The sequence below is a fragment of the Biomphalaria glabrata genome, chromosome 13, assembly GCF_947242115.1.
Source record: "Biomphalaria glabrata chromosome 13, xgBioGlab47.1, whole genome shotgun sequence".
In the NCBI taxonomy this organism is placed as follows: Eukaryota; Metazoa; Mollusca; class Gastropoda; family Planorbidae; genus Biomphalaria; species Biomphalaria glabrata.
In genome coordinates, this window is record NC_074723.1 from 28777812 (window position 1) to 28803369 (window position 25558).

General features: G+C 32.8%; 1 protein-coding gene across 1 annotated transcript; it reads left to right on the forward strand.

Moving 5' to 3' along the window:
- The first annotated feature begins 104 nt into the window (after positions 1-104).
- LOC106056495 (dnaJ homolog subfamily C member 16-like) lies at positions 105-21238 on the forward strand. Its single transcript, XM_056007352.1, has 14 exons — positions 105-350; positions 2329-2395; positions 3086-3270; positions 3514-3647; positions 4047-4234; positions 10154-10414; positions 10756-10886; positions 11486-11678; positions 12091-12282; positions 14174-14241; positions 15887-16039; positions 16360-16524; positions 17208-17399; positions 18313-21238. Exons 1-14 carry the CDS (start codon positions 208-210, stop codon positions 18524-18526), a joined length of 2286 nt encoding a protein of 761 aa, XP_055863327.1. The 5' UTR covers positions 105-207; the 3' UTR covers positions 18527-21238.
- The last annotated feature ends 4320 nt before the right edge of the window (positions 21239-25558 follow it).

Genomic DNA, 25558 nt, shown 5'->3' on the forward strand with positions numbered 1-25558 from the left:
CTAAATATAATCTACTTTATAAGTTTTGTTAGCTTAAAAGTATTACAATTGGTAGCTCCTCGCTGGAAACAGTTAAAAAGGAAGTTATACTAAAAATTCGGATCATATAAACAAGGAGAAAAGGAAGAGCTAATTTATTTAGATCGAAATGTTAAAAAAATCATAGAAAGTTCTTTTGTAGCCTAGATTTAGCCGTAGCCAAAGAAAATGAGACTGCATCTTGTTATTATAACTTGCTTGTATATGTGCTTAGAGGTTGTAACGGAGGATTTGTATGATACATTAGGTGTTTCCAGGAGTGCGTCCAGCCAAGAAATAAAAAAGGCTTACAAAACCCTAGCGAAAGAATGGTAAAACAAAACTCTGATGATAGAAAAAGAGTCGACTCTCTGTCTCTAATAGAATCTAGATCTAACTCTAGGGTCTACTTCTTGAAACTTTGTGATTTGTGTTGAGTTTACTACTACTAGACTCTACTTCTAGTAATATAGAAATAGAATCTGTAGAGTGTAGTAGATATACACTTAGAATAGATCTTTAAATTCTTTAGAATTGTCTAGATTCTAGATCTATCAAATCTATGCCATACATGATACAGACTGTCACTATCATGAGTATGACTCATACTGACTATGCAAACTATGGCTACTATGCTTTAAATTCAAATATTTCAAATTTCAGTCTTATGATGTCTTATCTATTGATATTATATATAGATCTATATTATTATATATAATAATATATTATATATATATATATATAGATCTAGAGTCTATATTGAAATAGATTTAAATAGATATTTATATTTTTATGTAGATTCTATTAATTCTAAATAGACAATTAAATGAATTAATTTTATTAATAGTAGATCTAGATCTATAGAGTCAAGATCTAGTTGTAGACTATAAATATAATAAATATTAATTTATACATAGATCAAGATTTTAAAACCCTATAAGTAGTATAAGATAAAAAGTCTAGGACAGTCTCTACTATTACTATATTGACTACTACTTCTATTAATATACTGTAACTATACTATTCATCTTTACTGTTTATTCAAATTATTGGCTTACCTGACACATACATGTGACATTACTCATATTTCTCAGCAGAAACTATATCATTCACACATATGCAGGATTTCAATTTTTTGTTTGTGAGAAGAACTCTCACTAATCAGGGCATAGTTTAATTCACTCTTTTGTCCACTGTGCTTTTATCAGCAAAAACACTCTCAACATCGGCTTGGCGATTATGCCTGAAATGAAAAAAAAAATTTCACAAAATTTAAGGAGCTCTGAGTGGCAAGTTTCATTAGAACATCTTTTATATAAGCACAGCACTGTTCATGAAGAAGCTTATAAAAAAAAAAATTATGGTGCCTTCCATTTTTCAAATATTCAATGTATCGTTGGCAAGTAGATTGAGTGTGTGTCACAAATGCCATGCATTCGTCTTCGTAGTCTTCTTTGCACATTTTTTCAGTTCAGAAGTCTTTATTTAACTTGATGATTCACATCTCCTCTTTTTTTTTACTACTTAGTAAATTTCCCCTTTCAGACCGTGCAGATCTATAGGGCAGATGATGTTAAGTTTATCTGTTTCTTTGGCCAACAGTTAACAAGCAAGGTGTTTCCCCAACTAAAGTCAGTTACCCATTAGAGTTTGGTGGACTCAGAGGTGCCCTAAAAATCCAGAAATTCAACGTTAATTGGTTGATGTTATGTATCACTAGTTTGCCTCCTTCAGTCATAGAATGACTAGTTTATCTCCTAGAGATGCTGGAGAGACACTCTTGTTCACATACCACAGCTTTAGGTGACATTTGCTTTGGCAGTAGAGGAATCAGCCATTTTATGTTTTGGATGTTTTTCTTTCAGATCTAATGCCAATGCCATTTTTCTATGTTAAGGGAATATTTATATTTAAACCAAAAGTTATGAAGTATTAGTTTCAATTATTAGATTATATATATATGCAATTGCAGTAAACAACAGTGAAAAAGCCAGATATTCTCACACTTTAGGCTAATGCTGACTGGATGACATGACCCCAAAAAAGGAGGACATGGCGTCCTTTTTCCTGACGTTTGGTAACCCTACTATAAGAATAGATCTAGAGTCTAGTCTCTCTTCTAGATATATGTTAATCATAGTCGAATACTATATTAGACTAAAATATAATTATCTGTCTATTACAGTCTATATATGTAAAAGCTTCTCAATGAGGCAATTCAAGAGATATTAAATACTTGACATTTTATGGTTTTAATTCCTAAAGCATGCACTGATATGGTGTACTAATTCTTTTGTTGTGTCTTTTCAGGCATCCAGATAAAAGTAAGGATCCTTTAGCCACTGATAAATTTACTAAAATAAATGAGGCTTATGAGGTTTGTTTAAACATTTGGGTTTACCTATGACAGTTCCTTTCTAATAGATGTACTTTCATGCTTTTGCTTTTGTTAGTAAATTTTGTTAAAAATTGTTCAAAATTAAACTGTTTCTGAAAAACATAAAGTCTTTTCAATAATAACATTTTAATAATGAAATAAATATCCTGCAATCAACCTACATGCCATTGTTACACAAAATTTTATCTTTTATTTTTGGCTTTAAAGAGTGCAACTCTGTGTCACAAATTGTTGATGTATTGAGCTCTTTAAAACTTGTATTATCTCTCAAATTCCAAGAAACAGCTAAAGTAAAATTAGTGGAGAAAAACTCCTCGCTCACTCATTCTTTAAGGGAATAAAAACCACAGACATACTTTTTTTTAAAAAGTGGAATAGGTACAAAAAAGTTTGGCAATTGGATTGGCTTGGAATATACGTTAACACAAAATTTAAAAAAACAAACGTCGACATCTGATCAGCCTTTGTTTTTTGACTTCATCATCATTGATCAATGAAGTTGCACTGCTCCACACAAGCCATATTTGACAGTAAAAATGTTTAAAAGACAAGTTTTTGTAGCTTGAGGGTATTATATAAAAAAAAAATCTTGAGTGACCCTTATATTTTAAACTTAAGTAATGGAAATCCATCAACACACATCACTTAAAAACACTTCACTGCTTTCAGACACTGAGTGATCCAGAAAAGAGATCCAACTATGATAAATTTGGATACACTTCTGCTCAAGAGCAGCAGAGGCCGTCCCAGCACACATTTCACAGTTTTGAAGAATTTTTCAGTGGAGGTTTTGGGCCTTTTGGATTTGGTGGCCGTGAGAGCATTAACATGGAGAAATATCTTACAAATATTCGGTAAAGTTGATTTGTCATTTCTGCTTAAATATGAATATTAAATATTTATAAAAAAACACAATCATAATATTATAATAAAACTATATATTTATGATATAGCACATGATGATTTTACTTTTAATTTTTGACAATTCTTTAACATGATTGTAGCAACCTTAACAAATTACAGCTTCTTATTATTAAAAAAAAAAATTTCTGGCTTTTAGCAGCCATTATCCTAAACTAACATTTGTCTTCTATTAGCCATTTTGAAACAAAACTTCAGCCAGAATCAAACCAGAGGCCTTGTTTTGTCTATGGCTTTTCAGACTTCTGCTTCAGCTGTATGAGGATAGAGTCGACTGTGTACAAGTTTATGACAGAACTGGAGAATGTGGGTTAGTAGTTTGATTGTGGTTATCAAAGATTGAAGTATGGGCTTACAAGCAGATTAAGTTCTGTTTTTATGGGCCATTGTCATTTTGATTGTAATGAACCTATACACCTAAACTGCATATTGTTGCATTATTTCCATACGTCATAAAAAATATTGAGTATTAAAAGCAATTTTTTATGCAAGTACAAAGCTTGTTTAAAACAATTTAGTACAGTTACTAAGAGACAAAGGGTTTAGAACAAATAATGTTCTTTTTAAAAGTATATAAAATAACTAATGTATGAACATTGCTGTGTTCATTCTAAAGAATGTTTCTTAACAATATTCAGCTGCATAACCTTTCTTTTTTTTAGATAAAGGTCTCATAGTAACTGAAATGCTGTGTTATTTTGTTTTTTAGGTTTGTGTGTCATTGCCGTACATTTGAGGCGGTCGTCTGGCCTGGCCAGCCACTTACGAATACATAATGCTCCAAGTATACTTGGTGTGGTGTCGGGTAGGATGACTTTTTACAAACAGAATGAAATCTCTTTTGACCATTTGAAAGATTTTGTCCGCAGTCTTTTCCCAGCTGATACCATTATCAAAGTAAGAAACATTCTTTAATTGTTTTGAGTTTTATTATGATGATAGTTTGCATGGGCATGTGATCAGTAATTCTGTATTTTTATTTCTATGATAGACTATGAGATATTTCTTAAGTTTGGTCTATTGAAGTTTTATATCACTTTTAACTCAATAGCTACTAAGCCCATACCTAAGCAGCATCTCTCTAAGCAAAGGGAGGTAACTACAAAACAGAACTAGATTGACTTTACAAAATATATTTTAAAAAACATTAAACAACATCTATTAATGTCACAGATTACATTATAGAATTGTTTGTACATTTCACTTTTAAAAGAAAATATAAGCCCTCGACATGAGCCTCGGGATTTACCCCTCAAATTTAGACACTTGACAACACGTCAGGATTTACCCAAGGGACGTGATTAGTATGTCTGAAATCTATTGGTTGATTTGAAATTAAACAAAGACATTTTTTGGAAAAAGAGTTAGCGCCAGAGAATTGGCGGGGAGTAAGAAAGTAACGGGAGTCGATAAAATAATGTCCTTGTAGACAGTCACGTTTCTAAGAGCTCTGTTTGAAAAGCCTTTGTAATATGTTTCATGCTCATTGATTTGTAATTTGTACATAAACTGTACTTACGTTATATTTAAATAAAGTTCCAGAGTTTTGTTTTATCAAAGAATCGTTAACTGTGATTCTAGATCGTCATTTTTGTTAACTATTGAATTCAAGTAAAATCCCCGGCATAACAACACGTCATACCATCTGCATGTAGTGACATATCTGGCACTCTCCGACGAACAAAAGTTCATGGACAACTTTTAACGAAATTTATTCAAGATCTGGGACCAATTTCTAAACTCTTCAAAGGAACTCCATTCTTATTTAACGGAGGACAGAATTTCTGTGTTTAACAGGTCAGTTGGTTATCGATAATTCTTTTATAAAGATTTTCGTTAGAGTTACGTCTAACTCACGAAATCTATTATTATATGTAATTGGCAAAAGGAATAAGACCAATATACATAATAACTGGCAATATAAAAGACCAGTAAAGCAAATAACTGGCAGTATAAAAAAGACCAGTAAAGCAAATAACTGGCGTTATAAAGAAGACCAGATTTAACCAACTGTTAAACCAGTAAAAAGTACATCTGCTCAATAGATCTATATATCAATCATACGACTCCAGTAACTACAAGTCTACTGTCAAGAATTTATTAGCAAATCGAGGCTTCATGAACTTTGTCACTATATTATTATTATATCTGAGATAAAGCCAAAATCCAGATATTGAACTTTTTGCTCCAATACAAGAAACTAACAAAAAAATTAAATACGGCTTCCGGCTCTAGAACACAACGACTCCAGTAGTACTTCTACTGTAAAACAAAGTTATACTTCATAGCCAGTTACGGCATAACTAACATTCATTTGTTATATTCAAAACGTTACTATATTTCTACATTCCAAGTTGGTATATTTTTCAACATGTCTCCAAAGACAAGAACACAAAGATGGTTAGAATTATTTGACATAGCTAAAGAAAAACAAGTACCTAAACCAGATGATTGGGTTCATCGACAGGAAGAAAAAGAATATCAAGCAAAAGTACATTGTAACATGACTTCAACAACAGACATAATAGGTGAAGCCATAGCTTTAGCAGCAAAACTCAATATTCCTTCACATGAACGAGAAAGATGGTTTGATAATAAATTAGCTGAAATAGACAGAAGATGACAAAAGACGGCAAGAAGAACTAAAACGAGAATTATTAGAATTGAAAGATACCGAATTCAAAGCTGAACAAAAGAATGATGCAACATTAACAAGAATATACCAGAAAGCTCAATTAAGAAAGCTTACAGCATATCTTGAAGATGGATTTCTCAAGAAGATTATTTTCCACAAGTACAATATAATTGAACAAATATATGTACCACAGAAGTACAGACAACAAATAATCAAAGCCAAGCATGAGTTTTATGAAACCATACATATGAGTGTAACAAGTACTAAGAAGAGAATTGCCAAAGAATATTATTGGCCTAGCCTGACCAAAGATGTCAAGAAATACATTAATAATTGTTCACATTGTCAACATGATTATTGTGAGAAGAAACAAACTCAAAAGAAAAGCAACATAACTAAAACAAAGAATGAACCAGACTACAAAGCCAGAATTGACAACAATGAATCTATGCATCATGACTCAAGTAAATCTACAGGGACATCACTGCCTACTACATGTCCATCCCTACCTGCTACTAGTACTACATGTCCATCCCTACCTGTTACTACATGCCCATCCCTACCAAGTACTTTCCCATCCCTAACCACTGATGATGATTTCATACATCAAGACTTGAATAAGACTGCATCTGCATCAAATACTATGATATGCATTGAACATTTTTGCTACAATCAAGACAAGTCTCAAGAACCAGAAGCAGAACTTAAAGAAACTTATACTCAATCAACTTTGGCTATACCAGACAAAAGTGAAACTATTCAATCTGACTCTACAACTCATACTAGTATTCCTCATTTGAAAGAATGTGAGTCAACTCAAGAAGCCATTACAACCATGAACATTGGAAGTCAAAGAATATTACAGGAACACATGAAATCAAGATATTTTGCTCAAGGAGATCAAGTCAATTTACTGTTACCAGATTGGAGTAACAAGCTATTCTACAAATGGCAAGGTCCATTTACCATCACCAGAAAGATTTCCAACCTGCTTTATGAAATCAATGTCAACAAGTTTACCAGAGTATTTCATGTTCATATGTTTGAACATTACCATGAAACAGATAATGAAGACATCAAAGCAGAAGTTGAACATTTTACAAGCTTAGCAACTATTCCTGAGGAAGAAGAAACACCATCAACACCCATTCCTGAGATAGATGTTTCATTACCAACATCAAATAACATTGACATTCCCAAGGTCATCACTCTGGATGACATAGCACTACAGAAAGTGAAGGACACTAGAGTGTTTCCAGACCATGCAGATTTCTTTACCAGTGTTTCTGAAACATTTCCAGTACTGCAATTTGAAAGCAACTCAGAGAGCAACAACATTGACAACACCAAATTTCATCCTCTATCCATATTAGGGCCTACTTTTCTTCAGAACGGAACAAATGAACTTTTTCAACATTGCTGTGTTGACCGATTGAACTCATACCTGTTTAGTCATTGCTCTATTGAACATTCTAATGCAGGGCATTCTGATACCATTGTTCTACAGCGTCAAAGTTCATCAACCAGAAAATTGAGTTTTGGTTTCGGACAGTTCTTATTTTCACCAAACTCAAACGCAGTTCAATCAGACATTATCTGTGAGATCAATATGACATGGAGACAACAGCTTCATAAACTGAAAGACATTTTCTTCAAGTTTAGAAAACGCGTACACACATCCATGACGGCAACTCAGAAGGGTTCTAAACTTCACACTTACATTTATATATGTACTATACCATATTTAGTGTCACTTGATCCATTATCATTCATACTCGTCAAGGAAGAACATTATCCAGTTATATTTAATTAATTAATTAATTTGTTTACTCACTTTTTCTATATCAGATGTTATATTTATTTCAGCACCAAGCAACCCACTGAGGAAGGTCACTCATTCAAGATACTTTGTTTATTATGTTTCAGCATCTTTGCATATGACATGCATCAGACATTTTAATTTTTAAATCATGAGCATTTTATTTCAGGTATTTTATTTCAGGTCGAATATTATTGCATATATCCTATTATAATAGTACAGATACATGACAGACAATTGGAATTTTTCATTGCTTCACACATATTGAGATTTATATCACATTGAGTATTATTTTCTCAGAAGATTGTCATGTACTATCACAATTATTTTTTCTATGTCAATTTTTCATATGCAATATATTTTTCCATGTACACATTTTCACATTAGTACTAACCAAATGAGTTATAATGTCATATTTTAATATTATCATGAAGCACCATGAAGAGAAGTAACTCATTCAATTCAAGATTTAATTTATCCAAGTATTATGCTTTGTACAACTTTTGATATTGTTCATGACAAGCATTGTCTCATTTTCATAACCACTTGAATAGTGAAACAGGTGTCCAAAGTCATCAATAATTTTATTCACTGCATTTACATTTTTTTTATCTCCAAGTTGACTTTATTTTGTCATATGTTACCTCAACCATTTTTCTATAATTTCATGTATGGTATTTTGTGTATATTTAAATAATTTTAATACATATGAGCATTTCCATTACCATACAAATGCTAAATGGAGAGGGGGGTAATATGTCACAGATTACATTATAGAATTGTTTGTACATTTCACTTTTAAAAGAAAATATAAGCCCTCGACATGAGCCTCGGGATTTACCCCTCAAATTTAGACACTTGACAACACGTCAGGATTTACCCAAGGGACGTGATTAGTATGTCTGAAATCTATTGGTTGATTTGAAATTAAACAAAGACATTTTTTGGAAAAAGAGTTAGCGCCAGAGAATTGGCGGGGAGTAAGAAAGTAACGGGAGTCGATAAAATAATGTCGTTGTAGACAGTCACGTTTCTAAGAGCTCTGTTTGAAAAGCCTTTGTAATATGTTTCATGCTCATTGATTTGTAATTTGTACATAAACTGTACTTACGTTATATTTAAATAAAGTTCCAGAGTTTTGTTTTATCAAAGAATCGTTAACTGTGATTCTAGATCGTCATTTTTTGTTAACTATTGAATTCAAGTAAAATCCCCGGCATAACAACACGTCATACCATCTGCATGTAGTGACAATTAATAACAAAAAATATTTCTAAAAAATGATGTATAATAATTTGAATAGGTTTTACAAGATTAAAACAACAGGTAAAGACAAAAATTTGTTTGAGTGCCTGATTTTTTTAAGACTGGTGGACCCCCCCCCCCCTACCAATCAGATCTGTTATTTTTGGTACCCTCTAACATTTACCCAAATACCAGTAATGATTATAAGTAGGAATTTAGTAGGCCTAGACAATAAACATAAGGCTTATAGATCAAATCTGTAGATGTTTTGAGTATTTACTGACTTTCACTGGGTGTGCTTGAGGCCCTTAGTTGCCTGAACATGGCATCATGCCTGCCATCATGATCATGCTGATGTGGTTCTGCACGTGTCTCAGATTTCATTACAAAGTAAAAATAATCTAACCATTGTCCAAACCAACGTTGTGTACACCCCCAACTAGATCTATTTCATCAAAAGTTTTCATGTGGTAAATAAAAATTAGTCAAAATATCAGTCAAAGAAGTTGAAGATTCATTGACACTAGATCCAAAATAGTCTAGATCTAGTAGATCTAGATCTAATAATGTTTACTTCACTCTCTCTCTCTGAATCGGACTAGACTAAAAAAGTTAGTACACATGATTTCTCTCACACCAAATCTTGGATCAAGCTGAAATTTTGCACAATTATACCTTTTACATGACAACACAAGAATCAATAAAAAAAAATTAACCAATTAGTTAATTAAGAAATTGTAAGTGACTGAAGTGGTGGTTTAAGCTAAATAGTCTTCTTTATAGGTCATTGTCTGAGTCTTAGTGAAAACAAACCTGAAAAATAGGACTAGACTATAGAAACAATAGATAACTATACAATCTTCCATGTTCATAAGCTAGAAGAGTGGTTACTGTTTTGGCTTAAGAAGCCTGATCAGGCTTCAGCCATACATTGGAATTCAGGTTGTTTCCCCCCCCCCCCTTTTTTTTTTTATTAATTGTATAAATGAGTCTAGATCTATTACAAATTCCATGACTAATCCAAACTAATTGATACAAGTACGCTTAATATAAGTTTTGTTTTTTTTTTTTATAAATTAATTTATTTTTAGATTTTCTTGTTTCTTTCTCTTGTTAGGTTACTGACGACTCATTTGAGAATTTTATTCAAGGCTGGAAGAACAATAAGGTGTGTGCCATTTTCTTCAGCTCACGCACAGAACCCTCTCTTAGGTTTCTAGCACCTGCATTCTTTTATCGAGACAGAATATCATTTGGCTATGTGTCCACTGGTGCACCTGAATCCCAGAACCTTGTAAAGAGATTCAACATCAACAAGCACAGAGAAACCTTGATGCTGTGGAATGAAGTCACAGAGTCCCCTCTTGCATCTTTAGTGGTAAGTCTAACTGATATTCATAACCATATTTCATTAATTGGTAGGGTAAATTAGTTGAAAAGTAATTTGTAACAATAGTTTTTTTTTATGGACACCTTATCAATAATGTCATTTAAAAAAAGAATGTTATTGATTTGTTAGTTGCTGGTGTGTAAGAAACCACCCAAAATTTGTAGGATTTGTTTTTTTGTTGTTTTTTTTTGCTAATTTTTTTTTAAAGCTTTGAAAATGAATGTTTGAATTACTTAGTAAATCATTGAATTAAATTACTCTTTTGTCAGGAGATTAACTAAAACAAATTGCCCTGTTCCTCTAGTTACTGTAAACAATGTTTGTTCTAGATGCAGCAGTTTTCTCGCTCCACAATAGATGAGGTTTTGTCAACCAACAAGTACTTGATTCTGCCCCGCCTCTCCTCACAGGCTGTATTCGATGAGCTTTGTCCAGAAGAGCCGAAGCTTAAGAAAAGAAAGTAGGTTAAAGATTTTAAAGATTTTTGAAAAAAAAAGTTTTGGTCCTGCATCCAATTTACAACCAAAACAATCAATCACTCTCACATCCTGAAAATTAAAAAAAAAGAGAGAAATAAAAAGTTTAACATTATAAAGATAGTGAAATAAATATTATATACCAAGTTAATCGCTTAGAGTAAAACCGCACTTGCCAGCTCTAGCGAAGTTACTCCCTGAAAGTAATGCAGCATTGAAAGAGTTAACATTTAATGTGGTTTGAATAACTTAAGACTATTAAATATCGTATTTGCCATTCCTTTGTGTGGAAATCTAATTTTCTTACTATATTGCTGAATAGTTTATCAAATAGTTAAAGTAGCATTGTTTATTGTAAACAAAAATAAGCCATTTATTCTTACATTTTGTCCATAAGTATTTCATATTGAAGACAAATTTTTAAATAATATAAACTCTTTTAGTTATGGTGTTTAGAATAGGTGTAGAATATTTTATCTTATTATTTATAGTACATTTTCCATACAAAGGGAAGATTATTATAAAAAACTTTTATTCAAGCAGTCCACAAAAACTGAATCACTTCTACAACTTTTGTTCTTAGACTCTGTGTTGCACTTATAACTCAAACAATTGCTGAGCATGACATAGCCAGGACAACTTTCAGAGAGTTTGCTCAGAGCGCCAACACACAGAATGGCAGAGTCAGATTTGTCTACATTTATGCAGATGTTCAGAAAAATTTTGTTAATGCCTTGACCAAAGGAAATCACACACGAGCTGCACCTGTAGTTGAAGTAAGTGAACTATCTTTCATTGTATTTCCTTTTTGTTTGTTTTTAGAAGAGTTTAGATCAGATGCACAAATAGAAACTTGAAAATAGCTTTCTAGTTAGTGGTGAAATGTGATACAAGAATTTCAGTCCCTAGATGACCTGGGTGGTATTTCTACTAGCTGTTTGAAATGACCATGCAATACTGTGGCTTAGTTTTGACAACTATTTACATATTGGCCAACATTTGACCTAGGCCCTGGATGATTTGGGTGGTATTTCTACTAGCTGTATGAAACGACCGTGCAATACTGTGGCTTAGTTTTGACAACTATTTACATACTGGCCAACATTAGATTTTTTAAATTACTTATAAAAAAATTTTTTGTTTAATATTTAATTTTGACATGCAGTGCAGCTCTGTGTTCATTTTTAGGTGGTCATCATATGGAGGATAGACACACGGAGGTTGAGCTACGAGTTTCTTGAGGAAGGCTGGAGCATTGATCCTAATGCTGTTCCTCTCTCCAGAAAGAAGCTGGAGGAAAAGTTGACAGAGATACTGACTGGAGATGATCTATTGCCCTACAAGACTGTGGTGCCTGATGTTTACAATGAGCATATGCTGGTAAGTCTTTAAAATGCTTTCTATTTCAATTTTCCAAAGGATTGTAGTGGCTAGGTGATAAAGTATGTGGCTATTAAAGTGAGTAAAGCTAGTTAGAAAGTGTTTGCATATTTAAACATTGTATTGTTTTAATAAAAATAATGGAGTTTTCTGGGACAGACAAAAATGTCCAAATGGGTTGACTTACTAAAATTAACCTAACTTTTTTTATTTTATTGTACAATATAATATATTCGATTTTATTTATAAGGGAAAATGAATTGGCTACAAAAGTTAAATAAATCGTTCAAGAATTTTTTTATATTAAGTTTAAACAGTACTGAAAAAGGGAATGTATAAAATAAATCATTCAAAATTGATATACTGAAAGGTTAAACCTATTAATAATATTTTAATCCATAATTATTGAAAAATTATGTAAGCAAACATATTTTGTTACTTGTGCATTTTTTTATAATTACGTCCCCAGCAGGATAATGCATTGGAATGTTTATGTTTTACATTTTTCCTGTTTATTTTAAATAATTTTTTCACAGTCACCCCTCTTTGCTTTGGTTTGGGAAGGATTTTTCAAACCAGAAATAGAAGCAATAGATCTATAGCTCCAAACATAGTAAAGAATGTCATTAATTGTTAAACTATGATAAATCTTCTGAAAGATTTCATTCTGAAAAATGTATAGCTTTTTAGTATAATTTTAAAAATTCATCTTAAAAAATGCAGATTACAAATGTCATTTGTTTTTCCTATAGCCAAAAGGCTTTTTAAATGTATTTTTCAAAGTTACTACAGTTGTACTGTATATTGTTATTGGAAACATGCCATTTTGTTTCTTTAGGATTAGGACTAGGGAATTTTCATTGTTTTACCTTTTCAGTATGTGCTTTTTATGTACGATTTATGTACAATCTTGGTGTTAGGGTTATGCTAGTCTACAGTCTTTACTTGAAATAGCAAAATGAAAATGAAAACGTTTCGTTGTTTTAAACTATGGTAAGGGTTAGGGCACAGACCTATGTATATTATATCTAGACTGGAAAACGGAAGCAAATTCTTATCTGTGATTGATCAACTCACAGACCTAAATAAATATATATAGAGAGGGAGAGAGATTGTTATGTATCAATCACAGAACTATATATTCATGCTAATTCATGAAATAAAGCAATTTCCTGTTAGTTTCCATTAAGATAATGTTTAGAGAATCCTAGATTTTAGTCATCTTATTTACATTTAAATAGATTGATTACCTGGATCTTTTTAGGGTTAGGGTTTGGGTTAGGGTTAGGGTTAGATTATGTATAAAGATTATGTATCTAAAAATTGCAAAATAATAATTATGAGACGGAGAGTTCTCTTTTTTTCAATGTTCAATTACTAGATTTAGATCTATATGTTACATAGGTTAGGGTTGAAAAAAAAACTTTACTTCCTATAACTACTTTACAAAACAACGCCTTGTTTTAACTTTTTAAAGTTTGTAGTTTGTATTTGTAGTGTTAAAATATCTCCATGTCCAGTCTAGATATAATATATATATATAGGTCTGTGGGTTAGGGGCTAGGAATTAGATCTAAAATCTAATGATTTTATCTAAGAAACTTAGAGGATTATGTTATGGTTAAAGAATATAGGAGCTTTGGTTAGGGATAAACATTGCAACGCAAAAGCTAACAGTATTATAGAGAAATCATTCTGCTTTATTTGTAACTTTGTAACAACACCTTGACTGGTTCAGATATATAATCACATAAACTAATACCTCATTTTTGTACTCTGCTTTATTTATTTCTAAAGGATTGTTGTTTGTTTAGTGTTCTAGCATTATGTAAATGCAATTAGTTTAGATGTTTACTAAACTTTGTCTGAAACTTTTTTTTTCTTTCACTAGAGTTTAATAGCGAGAATATTTCTCAAATTATTCGACTGGTATGACAGAATTTTCTACTACTGCGTCAGGCAAGTCAGCCATGTTTGTTGTCACACTATTCAATTAGATGTGCTGGCTCACTCTGAGTGGCTTATTGTATTCTATTGTAGGTTGCTTATTTTGAGAGTAGGGAATTTTTCTGCAAGTGTAAATAGAATATGTCAGATGTCACTTTAACTTAAATTTCTAAAATTTAAGTTACAAAAGAAGATTTTGCGCACATACCCCACATACTTGTATTTCTGTGCATAAGATTATCAATAGCGAGCACATTCCTCATTCCATATGCTAGGACAAATTTTTACAAGCGCTCCTCCTTCCCTAGTGCTAATAGAGCATGGAGTAGGTTGCCTAAACTAGCCTGGAAAACCAGTAACTTGGCAGAATTTAAGTCTGTGGTTAACATGCATGACTAGAAGCATGACGCGTAGGACGTAATCATCTACTTTTTTGAAGTAACGTCTGTATTATATAAGATAAGATAAGAAGCCGGGAAAAGAGACTCATGGAGGCCATAAATCTAGTAAATCTAATTCTATCATAGATAACTATTAATACATTTGAAGCCAATTAATGCTATTTCATTATTTTTTTTTTATTATTCAAGATTCAAACTGTACTTGTCTAGGTCTAGATGTAGATCAAGTTTATATGTAAAAGTGTCAACTATTCAGCTAGTGGATTTAGCCAGTCTTGTGAACTATATAAATATGGATCTAGTTGTAGACCTAAGAAATTTTGATATTGTTTAATTTTAAATATGAAATGATATTGTAACTGGTAATTTTCATAAAAGATATATATAATATATTATAAAGGGTTAATTTTACATATTTATAAGCCTACATTTATTTATGCAACTATGTCCCCATAAAATTAGATACATAAGCTACCATAATATAATGCACACATCTGGGGTAAAAATACATGATAGACAAAATACTGCTAATGTGTTGTTCCCATCTGTTGTGCTTCAAGGTCTTCTTTAATTATAGCCTGTGTCAGTTTAGGTCAAAACTCTTTGTATATTTTGTAGAGGATTTTTTTCTCTATCAACTTAATGTTTAGTTTTCAATTTAATAATAGAATTTAGCAATGCTTAGTATATATAAGGAAAAACAAATGTTTGTGTTAAAAACTTTCTGGGTCAAGAAAAAATAAGCAAGTAAAAATGTGCCCCATTGGCCATAGTCAATTAGTAATGCACAGAATCACAACTACAACTATCCTATTATTTGTTAAAGATTTGTTTAATGTGTTTGTCATTCAAATAGGAAGATATTAAAAAAAAATTTTTGTCTCAAACTGCACCCTTTAGAATGTTGACGGTGATCATATGTAGAGTTAAAATCATTCGGGTATTGCTATAATAATAAATATTAGAGAGATATTTAATGAATAGAAATTAAAGGTTCGTTGATTTATCTTAAGGGATTTGTCTATAATATTAAACACCCTGATTCCTGATCTTGTCGAAACTTTTTTTTTAAAGATCCCTCTTCATGCTAGACTTAGTTACTGATTCATCTCTGAGCTTCAGAAATTGTTTATTCAGTGTCAACTAGTAATCATTCCAGTTCCTGCATCATTAGTTTAACAATGTTAACAGTAAACTTGTTTCATGCATCTGCTGTGTTTGTTTTTTTAAGCTGTTTCCCTTCTGTATGTTCAAAGTTATGATGGCATGACAGTACTGACAGCTGTTGCAGCGATAGCTCTGATTGGAGTCATGTCCTACAGCATGAAAAAGTTGGCTCTTGTTGAAGCAGAAGAAATCAAGAAAAGAAAAATGCCAAGAAAAAGTAATCAAACTAGACCACCTTCCTGGTAAGAGATTTTTTAGTCATCAAACTAGACCACCTTCCTGGTAAGAGTTTTTTTAGTCATCAAACTAGACCACCTTCCTGGTAAGAGCTTTTTTAGTCATCAAACTAGACCACCTTCCTGGTAAGAGCTTTTTTAGTCATCAAACTAGACCACCTTCCTGGTAAGAATTTTTTTAGTCATCAAACTAGACCACCTTCCTGGTAAGAGTTTTTACTTTAAATTGTTTAAGTAAATCTGATGTTCAAATAATGGATCGCTGTTTAGGATAGAACTAATTATTATTAATTTCTCGATAAACAAATTTTAAAAAATGTTTACAGCTCGCCAGATAATCAAACTATTCATGTGTATGAACTGAAATATGAAACATTTCAAAACCTGGTCTCCGAGGCAGACACTGGATTGACTATAACTGTACTTGTGGATGAGCACACTAAAGATAAATTGCTCCATAAGTTTGCAGAGATCATGCAGCCTTATTCCAGGTGAGGGAGGAAGTAGTTGTTTTTTTTTTAAAGTTTAAATGTTTAGATAACAAAGAAGTTGTTATTTATATAATAAATACATTAGAGAGAATAGAAAAAAGAGATATTGTAAAAAGAAACCTTGTGGAGCAGACTTGAAGCATACCTAGGTCTGTGGCATTTTTTGTTCACAATATTTTCATACACCAGCTAACTATAATTCAAGCTTAACGAGGATTCAAACAGAAGTCAAGTACATTCCTTTGTATAGAAATGTACTTTTTTCTTTATTTAATACAAAAATGTGTATTCTTTCAAACCCATTTTTAGAGTTACCCAATCTGGTTAGTATTTACGATATTAATTTATATGATATATTTCTACTATGCTGCAACAAATTAAGGTGCAGACCATGGCAACTAGGCAATAGTTAATTGTGTACATCAAGAAAATTGTGGACAGATTTTTATCATTTTCAAGAAGTAAAAAAATTGTCTTTATCATATTCAGTTTCAAATAATCAGCAAGTGATAGAGTTTGTTGTAGACATTTGTTTTCTTGTTAATGACTTGTTTGTTTTTATTATTGATTGTGCTTTATTGCAATGAATGAATTATTTTAGCTAGTCAGTTGATAAGTGATAGATATAGAACTATTGATGTGTAATAAAACACATTATCAATAAAACTTACTTTGTTTTCCAGATACAATGCTTTGACATTTGCCTTTCTTCAACTAGAGTATTACCTAGAGTGGTATCGACATTTACTAGAGCTTAGCATGGACTTTAAGGTCACCCTTAAGTCTATAAACAACCGCAACTGTGTAGGCACTGTACTGGCCATCAACGGCTACAGAAAGTATTACTATATATATCACCCTAAAAGAGCTAGAAGGTAAGTGGAATGAAATAACCTTACTAGAATACCAATATCATGGCTTTATTCAACAAGATTACAATAGACAATCAAGAACTATGAACACACACAATGGACACGACCTTCTTACACGCTGGACACATGCAGAAAATAACTCAGTTACACTACAGTCAGGACAAAATCCTGATTCTTTTGTATCACTCCACTGATTCTTTTCACAAATGATTGCTTTCCCTGGCCTGCTATAGCTTTTGATTTGGGAAATGGGTGAACAGGTTTGGATGATAAACAATCTTATTGCTAAATACATGTATACAGTGATGGCATCAGGTTTGTAGTACATAAATTGGATTCTATCTGCTTCATGCTATAATGTATGAAGCCGCTGGTGATCAGGCTTTCATTGTTAACTATTTCTAATAACTTCTTCCTTAACTGTTATTAGCTTAAAAGTGGGTACTAGCCAGACTAAGTTATAATTTTTTTATTCAAAAACAAATTTGTCTCAAAGCAGCTTTGGTCTGAGGGGTCATTCACCTGTATCTGATGGTAAAATAATCAACATGTTAGGAACCAATTAGAGCCAGATGATTTAAAGTGTTTTAGTCAAATGTTTAAGACTTTGGTAGTAATCTGTATTATATAATTGATTAGTCTGAAATAAGATCAATAAAAACAACAATAAACACAACAGTCATATAAATCCATTATATGCAGTTTTCCTTATCCAGCCTCTGTACTCACTAAAGTTTAAGATGTAAATAATTGCTTTCCAACATATTGGCTCAGGAAATTGCTTAAATTCTTATTTAAAAATGTTAGACTCAATTCAGATTCATTTTCAATCACCTCTCTTTATCTGTCTCCCATTTTATTGAATGTAATTTACTTTCTTGTAATGATTGTTGTTGGTTTTTTTTTGCTGTTCTAGATGGATGAGACATGAGCATGGAAGTGCCATAACAAAAGCTGTGGGCTTTGGAGACTCTGACTCCTCGTCCTCAGAAGATGAAGGGAAATCCATGGAAGAAAAAGTTATATTTGAAGAGGAAACCCTAGCTGGTCTGAATATCTGGATGGATCGGGTATTTGACGGGTCTGTCAAAAAAGTTCGACTGAACTATTGGCCTGAAATGTCCAAATAAATGTGTTCAATTTCATTCATCTATTAGTTCTATAAATAGAGTTTAATTTCTTAGTGTAGTCCATTAAATAATAATCTTAAACAATTATCGTTTTCTTGGAGAAGTCAACCATGACAAGAGTCATGGTTGACTTCTCCAAGAAAACATTAATTGGCACAATGGCACAATTAATTTTGGTTTTATGGTATTTCAAGTATTGAAATACTAAGAGATTTAGAAATGAGAATACTTTATGCTACAGAAACATTACTCATCCTAAAGATAAGCTTTTTGTTAGTAATTGAATGTTTTCTTACAGTATTTAAATCTATCAGATGCACTTATGTGGGCAATGATGTGTATATATATATAATCATTTCTGGCGTTGTGATTATTTTCTCTCAATTTTTATAATAAGATCTGATAACACTGAGGTGATAAAGAGTGAAGGAATTATAGTCTGCCATTTCCTGTTGATGTGGTATTGTTAGGTCAGTGACATTAATTAGGTGAAAGTGATTTATGTTCTTTTGATTTCCCCTGTCATGTTTAGATTATTTGGAACAAAATGTTTTAAATTTAACTTGTACAGTCTACCTTAGCTTTGGTAAATAGACACCATCAAAATCTTAGTAAATAATAATAGTAATATAGTTTTTTTATTTATTTAAATTTCATAATTCCATTTTAAAGCAGCTATCTAAATAAAAAAACAACACTATATTAGTGTAGCTACCATACAATATAATGCCTGATCACTATATTACTATGATGCTGTTTCAATAACTAAGCTCATTCCTGGGACTATTCATTCCCATAATTCCAAAGACAAGCTTTTGTTAGTAATGATTCAAGTTTGGTAATATTTAAGGACTTGTAATAATTTTTAATCTCTCTTGACATGATCAAATTCGCTTTCAAGTTAATATAATTCCCAGTGTTAGGGTTAGACAATATTTCTGTGTTCATCTACACATTACAATGTCCAACTTGTGTAGGCAAATAGTTTATCAAATTTGAAAGAAGCTAGTGATTTCACAAAGTTTGAAGATGAATATTTATATTTTAAAGCAAATGAAATCCTTATTCTAGTAACCATGCACCAATATGTTCATATGTAGATACCCATGTCTTGATAATTACTTTTCAGGGTGAATATATGTGTTATAATAAATTATTGGTTTAATTGTTTATGAAACAATATCTCTAGATATGGTTCACTTTTAAATGTCTTTTCTCATCACATTTTTAATGTTGCTTTTAATTTGTACCGAACACTCAGCATTGACTCTGCTCCTATTTAAGCCCTCTTGAACATTGTGACTAGACAGGTGCTAAGACAAAGGTCCTGGGTTAAGATTTTTAGGATGGATTTGAAAACATATTTTTAGTTAGCCTTAAAGTGCACAGGAACAATCATCTTTTTGGGGAAATCAAAGGCATTAAATGTAGGGGACCACATCATTCCCTTTGCAAAGTGTAGACTTGATTCCCACTTGTCTGTGTTCAGATCTCAGTGAATAAAGTGGTTTATATTTATTTGCAATTATTTATTGATAAATTAGATCTAGGGTCTTTCCCAACTGTTCATTATGTGCGGTTGTAGTCTGAATGTTATTTTGTTTATTGGGATATTAGCTAGTAGTTCATTGTAACTGTTGGAACATTGCTTTGGTTTGTGATCAAATTTTTATAAAAGTTGTGCTTGATGAGTTGGAGTTTTGAACTGTGTGGTTTTCTCCTTATAACATATATGATAAGGGAGATAAAAAGTGTTATTTGTATTTTTTGCCATAGTTTGAGGATAATTAAAAAATAAATTAAATAAAAGTGTTTAGGTTTATGTTGTTTTTATTTATCAACATTTCGTTGTTTCATATGGTTGACCAATTTTGAGAAAGATTTTTATTTTCTTTCCTACAAAAGAGTTCCTAGTTTAACATTGTTATAGCTGCTTGACATTGCAGACTATTGCCACCTAACAAAATAGTGATAATACTTTAGCCATAAATTAGTTTGGAAACCAATGATTAACAATGTTAGACTGAGATAAATATCAAAGGTAGTCTTATCATTTTGTTTAGTTTGACTATGTCTACAGATTTTATTCGTTCTTAGCTTTACCAAACCCACAACTGAATCACTTAGTTTAACAATTCTTTTCACAAAAGAAAGAATAATGTAATACATATCTCACAGCTAAAGATAGAGATTTCATATGCAGAAGGAACTTATTAAGGCAATCAACTTCTTGCACAAAAACTTTCTGGTAGGGTGTGGTGTTTTGGGAAGGAGCAGGAGAGATGCTGTAGACTTTGAACCTCAAATCCTTGAATTAATCATTTTGTGTTTTTCTTTATTCATGATCCTCAAAAATCATTAAAAGTTTTATCATTTCCAGCTAATCTTTTTATCTTGTCACTTTGCTTTTGTATTCCTTTCTGTTTTGTTGTCATTTTATGTTGATGTTTTTATTTAAAGAAAAGGAAAATGTGCAATATGTCTATCAATCAAAAAGTTGGTAAAATAGTAACTTATGTGATTCTTTTGTACTTTTCTAGCTTGTGAGTGAGAATAGCAAATGCCTTTAAAAAAATGGTGAGAATAGACAAACACTGTAAATGAAGAAAATTATGAGAATGTAATTTAAGAAACGTTTGTGTACACCTAGATCTACTTGTGATGTGTTTTCATTGAAACTTTTTTTTAGACCAAATAAAGACTTTGAAAATATTTTTTAGCTTTGTCTGTTCCTTCAACATTTTAGCTAAACAAAGGTGTCTGGGTAAAAGGGGGGGGGGAAGAAATGATAATATTGCGACATCTCTGCTGTAAAGAAGGAATAGTGCCCTTGACGTGGTGCAAGCCTGTCGAAACTCCTTCCCACAATGCATTATGAAGTTGTAGTGTAGAGGCGCGTTCTATTTGTCTGTGCGTTTTTTTTTTTTTTTTTTTGTAAGAGTTAGTGTTGATGCAGTCAAGTGTCGGAAATGTATGTCTCCCAGTCCAAAAAGGTTGGGCACCCCTGACATATAAAACATTTCATTTGTCGTCTGTATCTTCTGTTCAAGCGAGTTGGTCTCGGTTCAAGTAGCCTGTTGTTCCCTTAAAGAACTTTGTAAAATCCATACTTCCATACACCATCTTTGTTAGATTTTATTGATCGATCATTACTTGGTTTGTCTAGGGGTTTTTTATGACAATGTTTTGTAAATAAGGCTGTGAAAAAAAAACTATCAAATGTCTTCGATGTTTACTGCCTAAATTAATTATCACATTGAATAGTTAATATGATAGTCAGTCAGTCATATGTGCTCTGTAATCAGAGAAGACCTAGGCCTTAACTCTATGTCTAAAGTTAAGTTATTTAAAAAAACAACTTATGTCTTGTCGTTATGTCTTATGTCTTACTTTAAACAAAGAGTTAACAGGACACTATTTACACAGCCGTATCAGTTGATATCAATAGTCTAACCATTATACAGAATTCTGATCTTCTTCTACTCAGCTCCTGATCTTTAGTGTTTCAAATAATGTATCAAGCAAAAAATATGCAGTTAAGTGCAGGGGGTGCCAATCAATATTCATTGGCTTAATTTTACGGCTTCAATAGCCTTCAACAAGTCATCAAAAGCATTGTCATTTGGATGGGGCTATGCACATGTTGCTATGTCGAGGAATACTTTCCAATGGAAGAGCACCTTGGTGAGTGCGTGATAACAAAATTACTCACCATTTCTATATTCACGACTGAACACTTAGAGAGTCCAAGAGAATATTGACGATGCTTATTAATGGACGACAGAATACTTCGATGCTTGGGCTTACATTAAAAGTGTGAGAGCACAAAGAAAGCTTCGAGGCTGAAGAATGCTCCTGATTTCACAGACGCTTCGCCACAGAGATGTTCTAACTACAGACACTGGGCTGGACTCTGCTCACAACACACCCTATCTCAAACCCCTTTCTAGCGTCACCAAGGCTCCAAAACGAAGCTTTCACAGTTAAAAAAACAACACATAAATCGTATTTTAATACTAATACCTATTTTACTTACACACAAGCTCAAGTATTTCTCTGTACACATTTCATCTCCAGTTTTTAATAGCAATGGTAGGACTTAAACGGGGCCCTCTGTATTTGATAAATAAGGTATCTGCTGAACGACTCGAATGCTGTCCTGAAAATAAATAATAAATGCTTATTACTTATAAAGAAGAATTTTGTCATTTCTCGACTTGTTTCCATTCAATTTTTAGCATTAATAAGTCTTTATAGAGTATAAAAAAAAAAAAAGAGCTGCACACATGATCATGTGACCCGTGAACTAATGAAAGGATTTCATTTCATTGACCAGAAATAAGAGATTGTTTATTAACCGACCTTCGGTACTCCACCAACTATAGGTGCTCTGAAGAGTTGTCAAGAAGGTGTGCCAAGCAATGGATGGTTCTTTCTGGGTTCTGGAAGACATTCCTGGTGTTTTGGGAGAGCAAGCGTTCCTTAGCGCGACACGGATCTGTGACCCCGTAGCAGTGGAAAGACACGTGTGACATAGGTGGCACCAATGAAGGCGTAAGAAGAACAACGACCAAGACTGCTACTTACTGCTGTCACCATTATCTGTTATTATCGCTGTTAATAAACAACACCATCTTTTCAACGCAGTCACGAAGTTCTAAAGTGCTTGGCTTCCGAACCGGTGGTCCCTGGTTCGAATCCTGGGTGAAGACAAGGATTTTTTTTTAATTTCGGGATCTTTGGGGCGCCTCTGAGTTTATCCACCTCTAATGGGTAGATACTGAAATAAGTTGGGGAAAAGTCAAGGCGGTTGGTCGTTGTGCTGGCCACATGACACCCTCGTAAACCGTGAGCCACAGAAACGGACGACTTTTACATCATCTACCTTATGGATTGCAGAGTCTGAAAGGGGAAATTTACTTAACTTACTTTCACTATCTCTTCTGACCCTCCCCTTTTTTTCCTCAATGAGTTATCTGCCTTAGAATTACACCCAGATTACACCTATCTTAAGCAATTCACAAAATTTTTGTGTCTAGTCATACATTTTGAAATACTAAGTGCTGAAATCTATATTTAGCTAAAAAATGATATATATAAATGCGCCCCCATTACTTATCATGAATACCTGCATCTATTTTATTATATTAATGACTCTTTGAAAAAGACATGCATCAGGTTAATTGCTTCCCTTCAGCAAATAAATGACCCGCACACGATTTTTTTAAAAGTAAATAAGAGTTATTTATTACGTATTTACAGGGGAGGTGACACAGTGGCCTAAAGATATGTGACCAGTGGCGTAGCATCCTTGGCGCAAAGGGGTTCAATGAACCTGGGCCCACGACCAATAGGGGCCCACAGCTGTGGCGTAACAACCATGGCGCGAAGGAGCTTATTAAGCTTGGGCCCACATTAGAACTTAGGTAAAATTAACTCTGTAAAGAAGTTGTACGAACATTGACTTTTAAAAAACTATTACTTATATGCAGTTCAAAACGAATCAAACGTTATGACGTAATTACTTATTTTTTAAAAAAGGTACGATCTCTACATCTTAACGTTTAGATTACTCATTTTTTGTCACACACTGAATTTGTCTTATTAGGCTGGAGAGGAGGGCCCACCAAGATGTTCTTGAACCAGGGCCCCCGGTTACCTAGCTACGCCACTGCTACTAGTGTGATACCGATATTTACTTGTGTAGCAGGCAGTGGTTAGGCCGTAAAGATCTACCGTCTCTGGCCGTCACCTAAATTAAAATGTAACGAAACACTGATAGTCCAATATTTAAACTACATGCTTACATATTATTTCCTAATATGTCTTAAAACGAATAGATATTAATTATTATTATCGTTTTATCCCGTGCTTTTAAGAATGTGCGCTTATAATACTGTCTCTAATTCAGTCACAAGAAGCACTGGCACTTGATTTCCAACATTAATTTGGTCCAACACCAAGCCGTGTTTATCCGATCTCCCATTTAGCTCGAACCTGTCTGAGCTATGTCTAATTCATTCTCTAATTTTTGTGCTATCACGCAGACTGCTATCATAATTGATAAATTGGTAAGCTCCAATCAAGAGTTATAACACACATGCCAGTCCGCACAGCTTTTCAGACGCTCTTGAAAGAACTGGATATCGCTTTAGTAAATCGTCTAAACGTTTATTTACAGGGAAAATGGTCGTCGAGTCTTCTACTCAAAGAGTCTCTATTCCGCCCTCCCTTAAATCCGGCCCTGCTTCGATAGCTTACAATCAAAGCAAAAGCTCCTGCCTGCTAACTCTTGTCTGAATAGATCCGACGTGAACATGACCTATATAGTTTTATAGTTTTAGACTTGAAACAAAGAGACAGCAACATTATGTGTTTCTTTTCATGCTCATACCGAGGATGGACGAACAAAGATAGACTTGAATAATAAATAGCACTGTCTAGAATTAATATTGTTTTAACAAGCACACATAACTGAAATTAGGTTACATGCCAAAATATCGTACGACAAAGTAGCGCTGACAAAATGGTGTCTTTAAAATAGCGCCGACAAAAAAAAAACTATCTCATATCAAATATACCTTGATCTAAAAATCATATTTATCTGGAGGCAGTATAGGTTTTATTCTTAGTTTTCCTTCCCCTCGGGCAGGAGGAACTCGTTAGTTTTAGGTGGCAACCAACCTTTTGTCCTACACGCTAAGCTCCTAAACGTTATCACCGACTGCACCTCGGGGGTGGGATGGGGCTGCGGGGCGCGAGACAGCGGGTAGATTGGTCATGAGGCCATAAGGTGAAAATCTGCAAAACCACTAACTCAGATTTGACAATATGTTTCAGAAGAGAAAAGAAATAAAATAGATTCTAGTTACAACATTTTAGACACATGCAGATCTAGGTATTATAAAAGACTAAAGACTGAATCATTTATTTCAAAAATAAAATACTGCACATATTTGAATGACTGGTTGTTGAGCGTCTCGCTAATGACACACAAGTCCTGGGTTCGATCCTTATACTAAACAATTTTTG

Coding starts and splice junctions, on each gene's coding strand:
- LOC106056495 (XM_056007352.1), top strand. CDS start 208: ATGAGACTGCATCTTGTTATTATAACTTGCTTGTATATGTGCTTAGAG. Junction 351..2,328: donor AAAACCCTAGCGAAAGAATG/GTAAAACAAAAC, acceptor GTGTCTTTTCAG/GCATCCAGATAAAAGTAAGG. Junction 4,235..10,153: donor CAGCTGATACCATTATCAAA/GTAAGAAACATT, acceptor TTCTCTTGTTAG/GTTACTGACGACTCATTTGA.